Source organism: Eulemur rufifrons, chromosome 19, assembly GCF_041146395.1.
Source record: "Eulemur rufifrons isolate Redbay chromosome 19, OSU_ERuf_1, whole genome shotgun sequence".
NCBI classification, from domain to species: Eukaryota; Metazoa; Chordata; class Mammalia; order Primates; family Lemuridae; genus Eulemur; species Eulemur rufifrons.
The window spans coordinates 7,232,900-7,246,819 of NC_091001.1; the positions used below are offsets into that span (position 1 = coordinate 7,232,900).

At 35.6% G+C, this 13,920-nt stretch overlaps 1 protein-coding gene and 1 non-coding gene across 2 annotated transcripts in view; one reads left to right on the forward strand and one right to left on the reverse strand.

Annotated features, from left to right (window-relative positions):
* The window catches only part of N4BP2 (NEDD4 binding protein 2), a 52,885-nt gene extending 39,173 nt beyond the window's left edge, over positions 1-13,712 (reverse strand). Inside the window, exons 1-6 of the mRNA XM_069494767.1 lie at positions 13,659-13,712; positions 11,617-11,959; positions 6,839-7,985; positions 6,092-6,216; positions 1,845-1,933; positions 362-438 (exon numbers count right to left, since the gene is read on the reverse strand). Of these exons, the coding sequence (XP_069350868.1) occupies positions 362-438; positions 1,845-1,933; positions 6,092-6,216; positions 6,839-7,985; positions 11,617-11,845 (1,667 nt within the window). The 5' untranslated portion in view covers positions 11,846-11,959; positions 13,659-13,712. The remainder of the gene's footprint in view (positions 1-361; positions 439-1,844; positions 1,934-6,091; positions 6,217-6,838; positions 7,986-11,616; positions 11,960-13,658) is intronic.
* LOC138400485 (small nucleolar RNA U13) lies at positions 4,615-4,715 on the forward strand. Its single transcript, XR_011236360.1, has one exon. It is a non-coding gene; the product is annotated as a small nucleolar RNA U13 (small nucleolar RNA).
* Positions 13,713-13,920: the final 208 nt, after the last annotated feature.

The following is a 13,920-nucleotide window of genomic DNA, read 5'->3' on the forward strand; positions in this document are numbered from 1 at the left end:
CAACACAGCAAGACCTCATCTTTATAAAAAATTAAAAAATTAACCAGTCACGGTGCTGTACACTTGTAGTCCCAGCTACCCATGAGGCTGGACTGGAGGATCACTTGAGTTTAGGAATTCAAAGTTACAGTGAGCTATGATGGGGCAATGGCACTCCAGACTGGGTGAGAGAGAGAGACCCTGTCTCTTAAAAAAAAAAAAAAAAAAGACCCATAAGCAATACAAAATTTGTTATCAATTTTTAAGTGGCAAAGTTGCAGTCTAACCAATTCATTCATCATTTACAAGGGGAAAAAAATCTAGATGACTTTCTATAATTGTCATGAAATAAAAAGCTTGTTAGATAGCCTCCAAGTTTTACCTTGCAAGTTCCTTTGGTTTGAACTTCCACCATGTGTCCGGTTCCCGGAAAAGGACTTTATATTTATGTTTTTGAGACTACATACAAAAGAGACAAAAACATTTTAAAATAATTATTTCCATGAAATTAAATTTGTTTCCAAACTTACAGCGTGTTTTTTTTTTTTAAGCATCCAGAGGGTGAGACAGCAAACTCATAGCATGTTAAAAGTGAAAGAACCTAAAAGATTACCTAATCTATATGGATATGTTAAGCTGGAAAAATATACAAAATACTCTTTGACCCAGCAATTAACTTCCAGAAATTTATGCTACTGATAAATACTTATGTAAGAGTGGAAAAATACACATATATGCCCGGATATCCAGTTCACCATTATTTGTAAGCAAAAGAATACAAATAACTCAGTGACTATTAATATAGAACTGGCTGAATAGGTGAAGGTAAAAAATCATAAGATGATAATATTATACAGTAATTTTTTTTAATTCTATATATGCTAATGAGAAAATGTCCTTAAAACAAATTGTTAAGATAAGGAATTTTCACTTAAGTAAAAAGGATTATTTACACATTGGTACACACATAGAAAATTTCTGGATTCTCAAAAATACTATTAAAAGCATCTACCTCTTAAAAGAAAAAAAGCATCTACCTCTAGGGACTAGAACTTTTGGCATTCTTTGAATGTTTATCATATACATGCATGCCTTTTATAATTTTAAAACTATTTTAAATAATATCTCGTTATATTTTTCAAAGCTCTAATTTCGCTATAATCTAAGAGCCAACCCCTACACTTGTGCACTCCCTTCTCTCCTACCCAAGGATAACTGAGTACCTAATTCAGCTTTTTAATAAGTTAATGATGGCTAACTTCTTGAAAGCAGTGACATCAAAGCTGGGCAAAAAAGAACAAGTAAACATAGAGGAGTAGGTATATTCCAGGTAAAGGGGGAAGCACTAGATATGAAAAGGAATCTGGCAAATTCAGAGAAAATAGTTGAGTTTACAGAATTTTGAATTTCTGAGAATAGCAAAATTTAAAAAGAAATTTGGAGAATAACAAAGGACTACCAAATATTGATGCTGCCAAGAGGAATCAGAAAATATATATATTACATATATATACACACACACCAAAAAAACATAAAATTATAATACCACTACTTTTTCATTAAAAACATCCCCCCAAAAAAATCTCAGAATTTAAAACTTGATTTAAATTTAAAACTCGGCCCCATGAGTTGTAATAGGAAAAAATTGAATTTCAGAATTTAAAAACTGAACAAATCTAGCTTTATGGAAAAACTCAGCTGTACTGTCCTATTTTTCTCATCTTACTAAAGACCAAAGAAAGCTCAGTTATAGACAATCCAAGATTCTGAGATTCTCAAGTGCTTGAGATTCACTTGTGTAAATAAATAACATCCTCCAATAATTTCAAACCCACTACTCTAAACTTATAACTTATGGTACAAACCAAAGCAACATATGGCTTCATTTCCCATGCCTGTAGATTTGTATTATCTATTATTATAGGAGATATCTTCTTCTCAAATGCTTCTCTTGCTGAAAAACACAACAGAAAACAACAAATAACTTTTAATAACCATATTAAGAATCATCGTTTTTTTTTCTTTTATTTTATTTTAATAGAAATGGGGTCTCGCTGTGTTGCCCAGGCTGGAATCAGACTTCTGGGCTCAAGTGATCCTCCTGCCTCAGCCACCCAAGTAACTGGGACTATAGGTACATACCTGGCTATCTTGGTTTTTTTGTATCTGATCTTGTTTTCATAATTTGGAAATCACCGACATGTATTAATTTTACTCAATACTCAACTTCTAACTATCACTTTTAAGGACATAAAAAATTAAAGTATGGAAAAAAACATTAAAGTATGGGTAAATGTTGAACAATAATAAATACTAAAGTTACACGATAATCAGAGAAAATTATATCATGCTAAAAGCAAAAGGATATCATGGTTTAGATTTTGGAACAGAAAGTACTTTAGTTGAAAAACTAAAATTCAAATAAAGTCTGGAGTTTAGTTAATAATAATGCACCAATTTCTCAGTTTTGACAAATGTACCACAGTTCATAAGATGTTAACATGAGGGGAAAATGGGTGAACAGTATACACAAGCTCCCTATGCTATCTTTGCAACTTTTCCAGAAATCTAAAATTATTCCAAAATAGAGTTTGAAAACAAACAAAAAACATAAATGGACAAATATACACACACACAATGTAATGATTTGAAATAAAGAAAACATTATACTGTTGTACAAGGGATTTTCTTATAAAATTACCTCCCCATCCCCCTGTCAAGGAATTAGACCATTCTGGAAATTAAGGATGTATCACAACAAAGTTTTACAAAAAATTTATCTTCAAGTTTTAAGTTCTACCCAGTCTCTAAAAAACTCAATAATGAAAAGATAACCCAATTTAAAAATAGGCAAAGTATACGAACAGACATTTCTCTAAAGAAGATATAAAAATGGCCAATAAGCACACAATAAGATGTTCAACATCGTTAACCATCAGAGAAATGTAATCAAAACCACAATGAGCTACCACTTCACACCCACCAAAATAGGTGTAGTCAAAAAGACAGACAATAACAAGTGTTGGTGAAAATGTGGAAAAGCTGAAACTCTCATAAACTATTAGTGGGAACATAAAATGGTGCAATTGCTTTGGAAAACACCTTCGTAGTTCCTAAAAAGGTTAAACACAGACATATACTTTTATAGCAGCATTGTTCACAATAGCCAAAAAGTGGAAAAAACCCGTATGTCCATCAACTGATGAATGGGTTAATAAAATGTGGTATATCCATTCAATGAACATACAATGAAATATTATTCAGCCATAAAGAGAAATGAAGTACTAATACATGCTGCAACATGGATGAACCTTGAAAACATTATGCTAAGTGAAAGAAGCCAATCACAAAAGACCACATATTGTATGATTCCATTTCTATTAAAATAACCAGAACTGGCCTGGTGCAGTGGCTCACACTTTGGGAGGCCAAAGCAGGAGGATTACTTGAGCTCAGGAGTTCGAGACTAGTTTGAGCAAGAGCAAGACCCTGTCTATACAAAAAATAGAAAAATTAGCTGGGCATGGTGGTGTGCACCTATAGTCCCAGCTACTTGGGAGGCCAAGACATGAGGATCGCTTGAACCCAGGAGTGTAAAGTTGCAGTGAGCTATGATGAGGCCACTGCACTCTATCCCAAGCAACTGAACGAGATCCTGTCTCAAAAAAAAACAAAAAACAAAAAACAAAAAAACGTTAGAATAGGCAAACCTACAGAAACAAAAAGCATTGGAGACTGCTAATGGGAACAGAATTTTTTCAAGGTGATAAAAAGGTTCTAAAATTGACTGTGGTGATGAAAACATAACTGAATATTAAATTCTAAACTGCATTTTTTTTTTTTTTTTTGTTGAGACAATCTCACTCTGTCACCCGGGCTAGAGTGCCATGGCATCAGCCTAGCTAAAACTCTCAAAGTTCTCAAACTCCTGAGCTGAAGTAATCCTCCTGCCTCAGCCTCCCAAAGTGCTAGGATTACAGGCATGAGCCACCATTCCCTGCCTAAATTGCATAATTTAAACGGGTGAACTCAGCAGGGCATGGTGGCGCATGCCTGTAGTCCCAGCTGCTCAGGAGGCTGAGGTGGGAGGGTTGCTTGAGCCTAGGCGTTGAAGGCTGTGACCACACTCCAGCCTGGGCAACATAGTGAGACCCCATCACATAAATAAATAAATAAATAAATGGGTGAATTATATCTCAATAAAGTGGTTTTAAAGAGAGTTCTGCCTATTAATATATTATTATTATTGCCATGCTTATAGCTGTTATAAGGGCATGCTGAACAAGTGCTAAGCTATTAATATATTATTATTATTGCCATGCTTATAGCTGTTATAAGGGCATGCTGAACAAGTGCTAAGCACTTTTCATTTTCATTTAACCTTTTCAACAATCCTGGGAGCTAAGTACTATTACCCCCTTTGATAGACAAAGACCCTGGGCCTTGCAGACTATAGATAACTTGCCCAAGATCACAGCTAGGAACCAGTGAATTCAAGGTTGATCTTCATCATCACGTCATACTGCCTCCTTTGTTTTTAGTTGTGTTAGTATTATTTTCATAGTTCTAAGTTCTCACTTTAATTTTTAGTTCCAGAAAGAACTATAACATATAAAAATTTAACAATGTCTGAAAATCCTTTCACAGTTCACAAGCATCACGACCGGGTGCTCACACTCACGTGGCTGCACCTCCCTCAAACCCTGCTACAGCATCAGCATATCGCCCATCTAGCATCAAAGAAACAGTTTTTAAATTGAAAAATTTTTTTAACTTAAAAAAAAAAAAAAAACCAGTGTCTAAAGATGACAAACTCAAGAACCGCCTTCACAGTAAAAGAAGAAAGGCTAAGTAAAATATGGTCAGTGTATCTTAACAAAAATTCTTCATACAAAATTCAAATTATGCAAATAATTAAACATTTAACAAGAAAACCATCTTCAGTGAACAGATAGCTGTACTAATAAGGAAACTAAGGTTTTACCTATGATCTCCTGCAGATTCAGTTTGAAGAGAGCCATTTTATTCTCATAATATCCTCTATAAAAATTAAACCAATCTAGGGAAAATCAATGGTTAACAATGCAAATTGCATTTTAGGAAACAGGAACCAGAGCATAGCAGACAACTGTAACTTCTTTCAGCTATTCTGAGACCTAAGTAGAAAACTAGATTTATTTCTGACAAGATCCTCATTGATTAGATAAAACTTAAAAATGCCATACAGGCCGGGCGCGGTGGCTCATGCCTGTAATCCTAGCACTCTGGGAGGCCGAGGCAGGAGGATTGCTCAAGGTCAGGAGTTCAAGACCAGCTTGAGCAACAGCGAGACCCCATCTCTACTAAAAATAGAAAGAAATTATCCGGACAATTAAAATATATATAGAAAAAATTAGCCGGGCATGGTGGTGCATGCCTGTAGTCCCAGCTACTCGGGAGGCTGAGGTAGGAGGATTGCTTAAGCCCAGGAGTTTGAGGTTGCTGTGAGCTAGGCTGAAGCTACGGCACTGTAGCCAAGGCAACAGAGTGAGACTCTGTCTCAAAAAAAAAAAAAAAAAGCCATACAATATTCCAAGTACCTTATAAAAATTAATTCTTTTAATCCTCGTAACAACACTGTAAGACCACCTCTTTTACCTCTTATTATGTAATATGAGAATTAATGTTAATTATGGTTATAATTTTATGTATATTATATAGAATTATAGAATTAAAGTGATTACAAATTTCTTTAAGTTATATGTCTCCCAGAATACAAATATATTAAGTGAGTTTTTTCTTTATGTTACTCTTTTTTTCTTTTTTGAGACAGAGTCTTGCTCTGTTGCCCCAGTTAGAATGCCATGTCATCATCATAGCTCACTGCAACCTCAAACTCCTGGATTCAAGCCTCTCATGTAGCTGGGACTACAGGTGCATGCCACCATGCTCAGCTATTTTTTCTATTTTTTGTAGAGACCAAGTCTTGCTCTTGCTCAGGTTGGTCTCAAACTCCTGAGCTCCAGGGATTCTCCCCCCTCAGCCTTCCAGAGTGCTAGGATTATAGGAATGAGCCATTGTGCCCAGCCTGTATTATTCTTAATATTACCCAGATTCTGATGTTTAGTCTTACCACGATTCTGATTCCATTCATGTGCTTCTCCTAAGTACTTTACATCAAACTGATACTGTCCATTTATGTAAAAATAATCATCAGTACTGAGAATGACTCCACTTGGATTATCCTCTTGCAAAGTCCTGTGAATGACAAATGGAATTATTTTCATTAATTTTTCTTCTAAATTCGCTCTCCTAATTTTCAAAGTCATAATCCAAATAAACAATTCAAGTAGTATCATTTAAAAGATTAAGAATATTATAATATTCAAACAAATCATATCGGAAATCCTCTGAGCAAAAGTTTAGCTCCCAAAAAACTGACCTAAGGCAGGTCTATTTTGCTTTATGTAAATTATTATTCAGAAACTTTTTTTAACATTATGAAGACTTTTATCCTTAACTATATAAAGGTTTGAAGATTAACAAATGGTTAATTATCCTTTTCTGAAGATGTAAAGTCCATTTCCAGAGCATCCATTAAGTGCCAGGCACTGTTTTAACAAAACAGTTTAAAACCAAAAAGACAAAAATTCTTGCACGAGGCCACTGCACTCCAGCCTAGGTGACAGTGAGAGACCCTGTCTCTAAAAAACAAACCAAAAAAACTTCTAGAGAACACAAAGTCAGAAAAATTTAGTAAAAAGAGAACATTCTAGAGGTTATTAAAGATCTCTACTAAGCAAAGCATTGTGCATATTCACACTACCTGTTCAGATTCAGGCATTATAATCTTTTTTTAAAACTCAATTAAACCTCATACCTTGCCAGAAAAGATTTTCCTGATCCGGGAAGGCCTCTGAGAAGAACAAGAACTAGTCCAACATAAGATGTTGTCTTCTTTCTTACAACCTGAGAAACCGGAGTTTCTTGTACTTGATAAGCACTTGTTCCTTCTTTGTTCCTCCATACCTTTGTTGAGGAAGTGTGAGAAATAACTGAGGGTGGAAACGAATAGTTGACGGGTCTCCAGTGTGCAGCTGTGGTCACAACGGGAGCTACAAAGCCACGGTTTCCTTGGAAGAGGTCCAAAGCGGGAATCACTGGGTTCCACAAGGGCGGAGGGGGAGGCGGCAGCAGCAAAGGGAGGGGGGTGAGTACCGGGCAGTAACTCACATCTTTCCCCTTCGGTGGCAGTTCAGGATGCTTGTGTGGCTTAAAACTGAACCCTTCAGAAGGTACAAACACATCAGAGACAGAAGTAGATTTCTGATCGCCACCTGTACCTGGTAAATCAAGCCCTGGAAGGCTTAAAGGCGCCTGAGGTTCGCTGGCATCTAGATGTACAGAAGCTTGAGGGAACTGAGCCTCAGCACACTCAGATTCTAAAAGTTCTTTCTGTTTTTGATGGAGATTGCTACAACCCACAATAGAGTCATTTGCTGGATTTAAAGAACTACTGAGAAGAGGATCTTCTGGGTATTTACCTTCCAATGCCAATGTGTTATCCTTTATAAAATGTTTGGACTCATTCAAAACCGAATGTGAAGGTAAGGGGGTTGAACTTAATGTGGAGGCAGAATTGTCTAAATTTTCACTGCTCAAATTCATACTGTGTGTAGAAAGAATGGGAATCATAGTACTTGAATCAGAATTTATAAACTCACTCGGGTCCTTAAAACTATTAACATCTTGCAAAGGCAAAAATGAGTAGACTTGGTCATCAGGAGAAGAGTTTAATTTCTCAAAAGCATTCTGTATTAAGGAATCCAAGTCTTCAGTTAGCTGCATATCCAAAAATGAATCCATTTTTGAATCTTCACTCTCTTCTTCAGGAGGACACTTTTCCATTATTTCACTTTCTGCTGCACTTACTTGGTTCTCAGAAGCAATGAAGCTTTGTGAAGACGATTCTTCTACCTTGGCATCAGTGGCAGATAACTCTAATAGACAATCCATAGCATTTTCAACTGTACAATAACAAGAACAACAAGAACAACAACAAAAATACAGAGAGAGAAAAAAATTGTATTAAAATCCAGCTAAAAATCATACTGGATTTTTGCATTGAACACAAAATAAAATTATAACATTCGTTTTTCCCAAAATTAATATTTTACTAATATACCAAAGTCTGCATTAGTGAAGTTTGAATGAGAGAGCCATGCATTGTCCTTTCAGACAAATAGTAATAAACTATCAAGTAAATACTTTTTGCTGAATTTATTGAGTAAATGTATAAATATCTGTAATCGTATGTATTTATAAAGGTCCTCAAGCCAGTTGATTTATTCAACAAATACTTACCTACTGTATGTATTTTTAAGTAGTATTTTATGTATTCTCTTAGTAAATCTAATTTATTTATATGGCCCATGTTATGAATTTCATTTAATACAAAAAATACTTATGAGCATGTTCTGTATATCAGAAATACTTTGTAAAAAAATAAAACAATCCTTGCTACACTCAAAGGATTTTGCAGTCTAATAGAGGAGATTAAAGATAATTACATTATATCATGTAGATTAAATGATGTGTACTTCTGATAATGTACAAATGCCAGGAAGTATATAGGGGACTAAGAAAAGATTTTGCATAAGGTGGTATGTGAACTGGACTTGAAGATTAAAGAGTAATATACCAGACACAAGAGGGGGAAAGGTAAACCCAGGCTTGAAAATGCAAAGCTTGTTTAAGGAGTTAAGAAAAGTTGGTTGGAGTATGGGCACACAGTGGTAGATAAGTGAAGGAAATCAAACTGGAGAGGGAGACTGGGTGGAACTGGGAAGGGGCCTGTATTTCATGCTAAGAAATATTAATCTTATTTTCTAAGGGAACTTGAGGAAAACTACCAGTCACAGCATTTGAGCTAGAAGCTTTATATATATCACCTCACTGAATCTTCAAATAATACTATGAGGTATGTTATTCCTAGCAAATAGATAAAGAACATAAAGTTCAAAAAGTACATTAGCTTGGCCCAAGTCACATAGATAATAAGTGACAGAGCCAGGACTGATGTGTCTGACTCCAGTGCTGAGCTCTTTCTGTTATAACACAAATAGGAAGTCATTAGGATTTTTAAGCATTTGAACTTGGGGCGGGGGGTTTCTTTTGTGTTTTATCTTGCTTTAAGGAAGATAAATCAGGAAACAGCACAGTAAAGTGGGTAACAGCTCTGGTCTGGAGTCAGAACACCAGCATTTAAATGTCTACCGCTGGCTATGACACCTTGAACAAGTCAGTTAACTTCCCTCAATCTCGATTTTCTCATTTGTAATATGGGGATAATAAAAGTACCTACCTCATAGGTTGTTGTGAGGATTAAATGATATAATCCATGAAAAAGTGCTGTGCACAAGGACTGGCACCTAGTAAGCACCCAATTAATGTTCCCTTAAGAAGAAAAACAAAGAGGGATTGGAGGGGGCAAGCCTGGCAGAGAGATCAATCAGGAGATCATAGCAATACTACATAGGCTAGAAGCCCTAAAAATGGGGAAAAAAAAAAAAAAAGGCGGCGGCAAATTATAAGTATTTCTATGAAAAAAATCTACATGATAGTAAAACCAGAAAGAAAAGATCAACTAAAAAAAAATCACATGTATGTGATGAAAAACAGCATTAAGTAAAAATGAGTAAAAGATCAAGATACAGAGATACCACACAAAAAGAAAAGTCTTTACACAATTATTGGGAAAAATTAAAACCATGATATGAAAACAACAAAAAACTGAATGAACAATTTACACAAGAATATAAGAATTAATGAAAAATTGTGTACATAAATGTTCAACATTCCTCTATATTAAAAAAACACAAATTAATAAAAGGTACAATTTTATTCCCATATTCCCACTAAAATCTTAAAATACTATGGCACAATGCTGAAAAGGCTATGGCAACACCACTACAGTTATACAGTGCCGGTGGCATTACAAATGGCACCCCTCATTTGTAGGCAATTCAGCAGTACAGTTCCAAGAGCCGAAAGCTGTTCTTACCCTGTGACGCAAGAAAATAAAGCTTTGAGACTAAGAAAAAAAACCCAAAAGAAGGAAAAAGCTATTTTTACCAAGGTGTTCTCTGCAATATTAATTATTCATGAAAAACTTAGATATAATTAAAGAAAGCACAACAACATAGTGGAGTAGAAAACTATTAAAAATAAATACAGATTTCAGCAACACTGAAAAAATGCTTATGTTAAATTAAAAAAGCAGAATACACAATTTCATCAATGCTATTATTTAAACTATTCAAATATCAAGTGTTTACGAACAAAGTCTACAGAAGATTCTGGAAGACAGAAATAAGTTTTTTGTTAGGGTACAGGGCAATATAGTTTTCTTGTCATTCCCCATTGCTATGTTAAGTGTATGGGCAACAAATAAATTTTAAAGACATCAAAATGAGGAAATAAATGTCGAAGCCACTTATAAAATTCTACATACTATCATTTCTGAGCATCATGTGCACTCCTAAAACCTGGTTCTCTGCATACAGAACAGGCTAAATAAGGTATGCTCACATCACAGGCCACACAATGACTGAAATGGAAGTTTAACACGCATTATCAAAACTTCCCAAATCTAGAATAATTTTATCTCATACTAATCATGGCCAATAACAATACCGGGCCATCAACATTTAATTTACTCATTCAGCCAACTTACATAGATTCCCTTCTGTCTACAAACATACTTCTAAATGATTTATTACAAGTTATTAATATAAATAATACTGATGATTTTACCAAAAACGAAAAACAAAACAAAACTCAATCCTCACCAAAAAAAGTCCTACAGGACATACTATTATTTTTCTCATTAACAGATTAGAAAAATGAGACTCAGAGAGGTTAGTGGCAGGGCTAGAAATCCAATCCAGGTTTCTTAACTCCAAAGCCAATGTTTTGAAACCACATTACTCTATTAGCCTCAACTCTTAAGCAGCTCTTATTTTCATAATTATAATTACCTAGTCACTTCATAAATATTTACTAAGCTCCCAATATGGGTCATATGCTATTTTATGGGTTGGATATATAGCAGTAAAACAAAACAGTTTTTAAAACCTCTGTCTTTATGGAGCTTACATTCTGAACAGTGGTTCTCAACCATGTACAATTTTGCCTCCCAGGGGACAAATGACAGTATATGGAGACATTTCTGATTGTCACAACTGAGGAAGTGGGGTGCCACTTGCATTTAGTGGGTGGTACAGGTCAGGGATGCTGACAAGCACCCTATAGTGCACAGGAGAGCCACTCACAACAAAGATTTATGCAGCCCAAAATGTCAATAGTGCCTAGTGTCAATAGTTCAAGAGGGAAGATAAAAAGAGATAAAACATAGAATATGATTATCTATACATATATCGTACATCTAGAACTATACATTTCTTAAGAGCAGAAACTATGCTTTATTCTTCATATCCCTCATAATACCAAACTTAATAACTTGCCCACAGCAGATGCTTAATAAATGAAGAATAAAATAGAAACAAGACAGTCATTTTTCTAGGTTACTATTGGTCACGGCATAGTACATAATGTCTTCTTATAAGATGCAAAGGTTCAAACTAAACTTTTTCTCACCTTTGAAATCACATTCAGAAAGCATCAAATACACTACATCAGGATCCAGATCAGAAAACATCTCTGAGATACTGGTGAAGAGTTCTTCCTGATCAACTTTTGTCTCACCCATGGAAGGAAGAGTGGCAGTTGGCTCCTCATGACTAGCAACACTGGATACGACAACTTCCTTAGAGTTTGCAGTCTTCCGAAAAGGATTTCCCCCAAGATTTTTCTTTCTCCTTGGCATTCTGACTTCCAAAACTAAAATGTTTCCCTTTTCTTATTTAAGATGTTTGATATTTAAGTCATAATTCAAAGAAAACAGGGTTAAATATCTTGCACAATCCCGCTGTAAAAGGACCTAAAATAGAAAGCAATTAAAAACACTCAGACTATATATTTCCACTTCTAAAATCGGAATGACATCTTTATTTAACTCTAAGAAGGTACCATCCACTCTGGCAGCAAAACCAAAAAGTAGTCCATTTCTCTCTCTCCAAAATATTCAGCTTTTGCCAGTATTGAACATGTCAAAAATTAAGATATTAATAAAACATAATATATTTCAGAACAGTGAGTACACTGTTTTAATATCATTGTTTCATTTTTGAAAAGCATAAGGCAGTATTCATAAATATAACCAGAATGCCTACTGAACACCTCCACTCGTATATCTAATAGGCATCATAAATTTAACATGTCCAAAACTGAGCTCCTGATCCGCCCCTTCAAACCTGCTCTTCTAGTCTTTTCCATCTCAGTTAATGCAACTCCATCCTTCCAATTTCTCAGGCCAAAAATCTTGTAATGATCCTTGACTACTCTCATCCCACATCTAACTGATAAGCCAATTTTGTCAGTGTAACCCCCAAAATGTATTCAGAACATGATCATCCCTCACCACCTCCACTGCTACCATCCTAGAATTAGTTAGCTGCCACAGCCTCTTGCCTGAGTTACTGTGACAGTCTCCCTTCCAATTGCCCTGCTGCCACCCTTGCGCCTTCAGTCTAGTTAAGCACAGAGCCAGAGTGACTCAATTAAACCGTAGGCTGGATCATGACTCTCTTCTGCTACACTATCCATTAGCTTCCCACCTCACTCAGGATAAAAGCCAGAGACCTTAAAATGGCCCATAACTTGGACACTTGTTACCTCCACACGGTTGCCCCTAACCTTCTTTCCCTAACTTCTACCACTTTAGCCACACTCAGCCTCCTCCCTCTGCTTCAAACACACCAGCCATGCACTCCTCTGGGAACCTTTATTTCTTGGTTCCCTCTACCTGAACTGTTTTTCTCACAGGTATCTATAAGATTTACTTCCTCACCACCTTCTTATCATTACTCAAATGTTACCTTCACAGGAACTCGGTCCCCCAACACCATTAATCCCTCTTTCCTACTTGAATTTTCTCCATAGGACTTATTCTCTCCTAACATAACATATGTTTTATTGATTTATTTTATTTACTACCCATACTCAGATAAAGTGTAAGCTCCACAAGAGCAGGGACTCATATCCAGAGCAGAATTATAGACAGTCTACTTGTTTTCTCTGCTTAAATGGGTCTAAATAAACATTTCTAATTTAACAAATCCAAAACTAAATGTCTAATTTTTACCAAAATGTGCTTTAACCATTGGGTATGACTACCATCATCTTTCACCTGTATTCCTGTCTCCTAACGGCTTTCCCTGCTTGCACTCATGCCCCCTACAGTCTATTCTCAACATAGCAGCCAGAACAATCTGTATACAACCTAAGTCAGATTGAATCAGGGTCTGCTCTAAACCCTCAAGTGGTTCGCCACATCATTCAGAGTAAAAGCTAAAGTTCTTACAATGGTCTACCTCCCTGCTAGCCCTTGATATACTTTTCCCCAAGATATGTGCATTGCTAACTCCCTCACTTCTTCAAATCTTTGTTGAAGTATAACATACAATGATTTCTTTGACTATCCAGCTGAAAATCACATACCCCACTTCTTGTACCCCAATCTCCCCTTTTCTGCTAACCTTCATCACCCTTATCACCTTCTAACATACTATAAAATTTACCTTTTTATTAAATCTGTGTCATAGCTCTCTCCACCTTCCAGAACTGCACTGCCAATATGGCAGCCACCAGCCACATGTGCCTATTTAAATTTAAATTAATTATAATTAAATAAAATTACATGCTTATATATTAATATCAGATATAAGTAGAATTCAGAGCAAAGAAAATTATCAGAGACAAAGAAGAACATAATATAATGATAAAGGATCAGTCCACCAAGAAGACATAGCAACGCTAAATGTATGCACTAAACAACAGAGC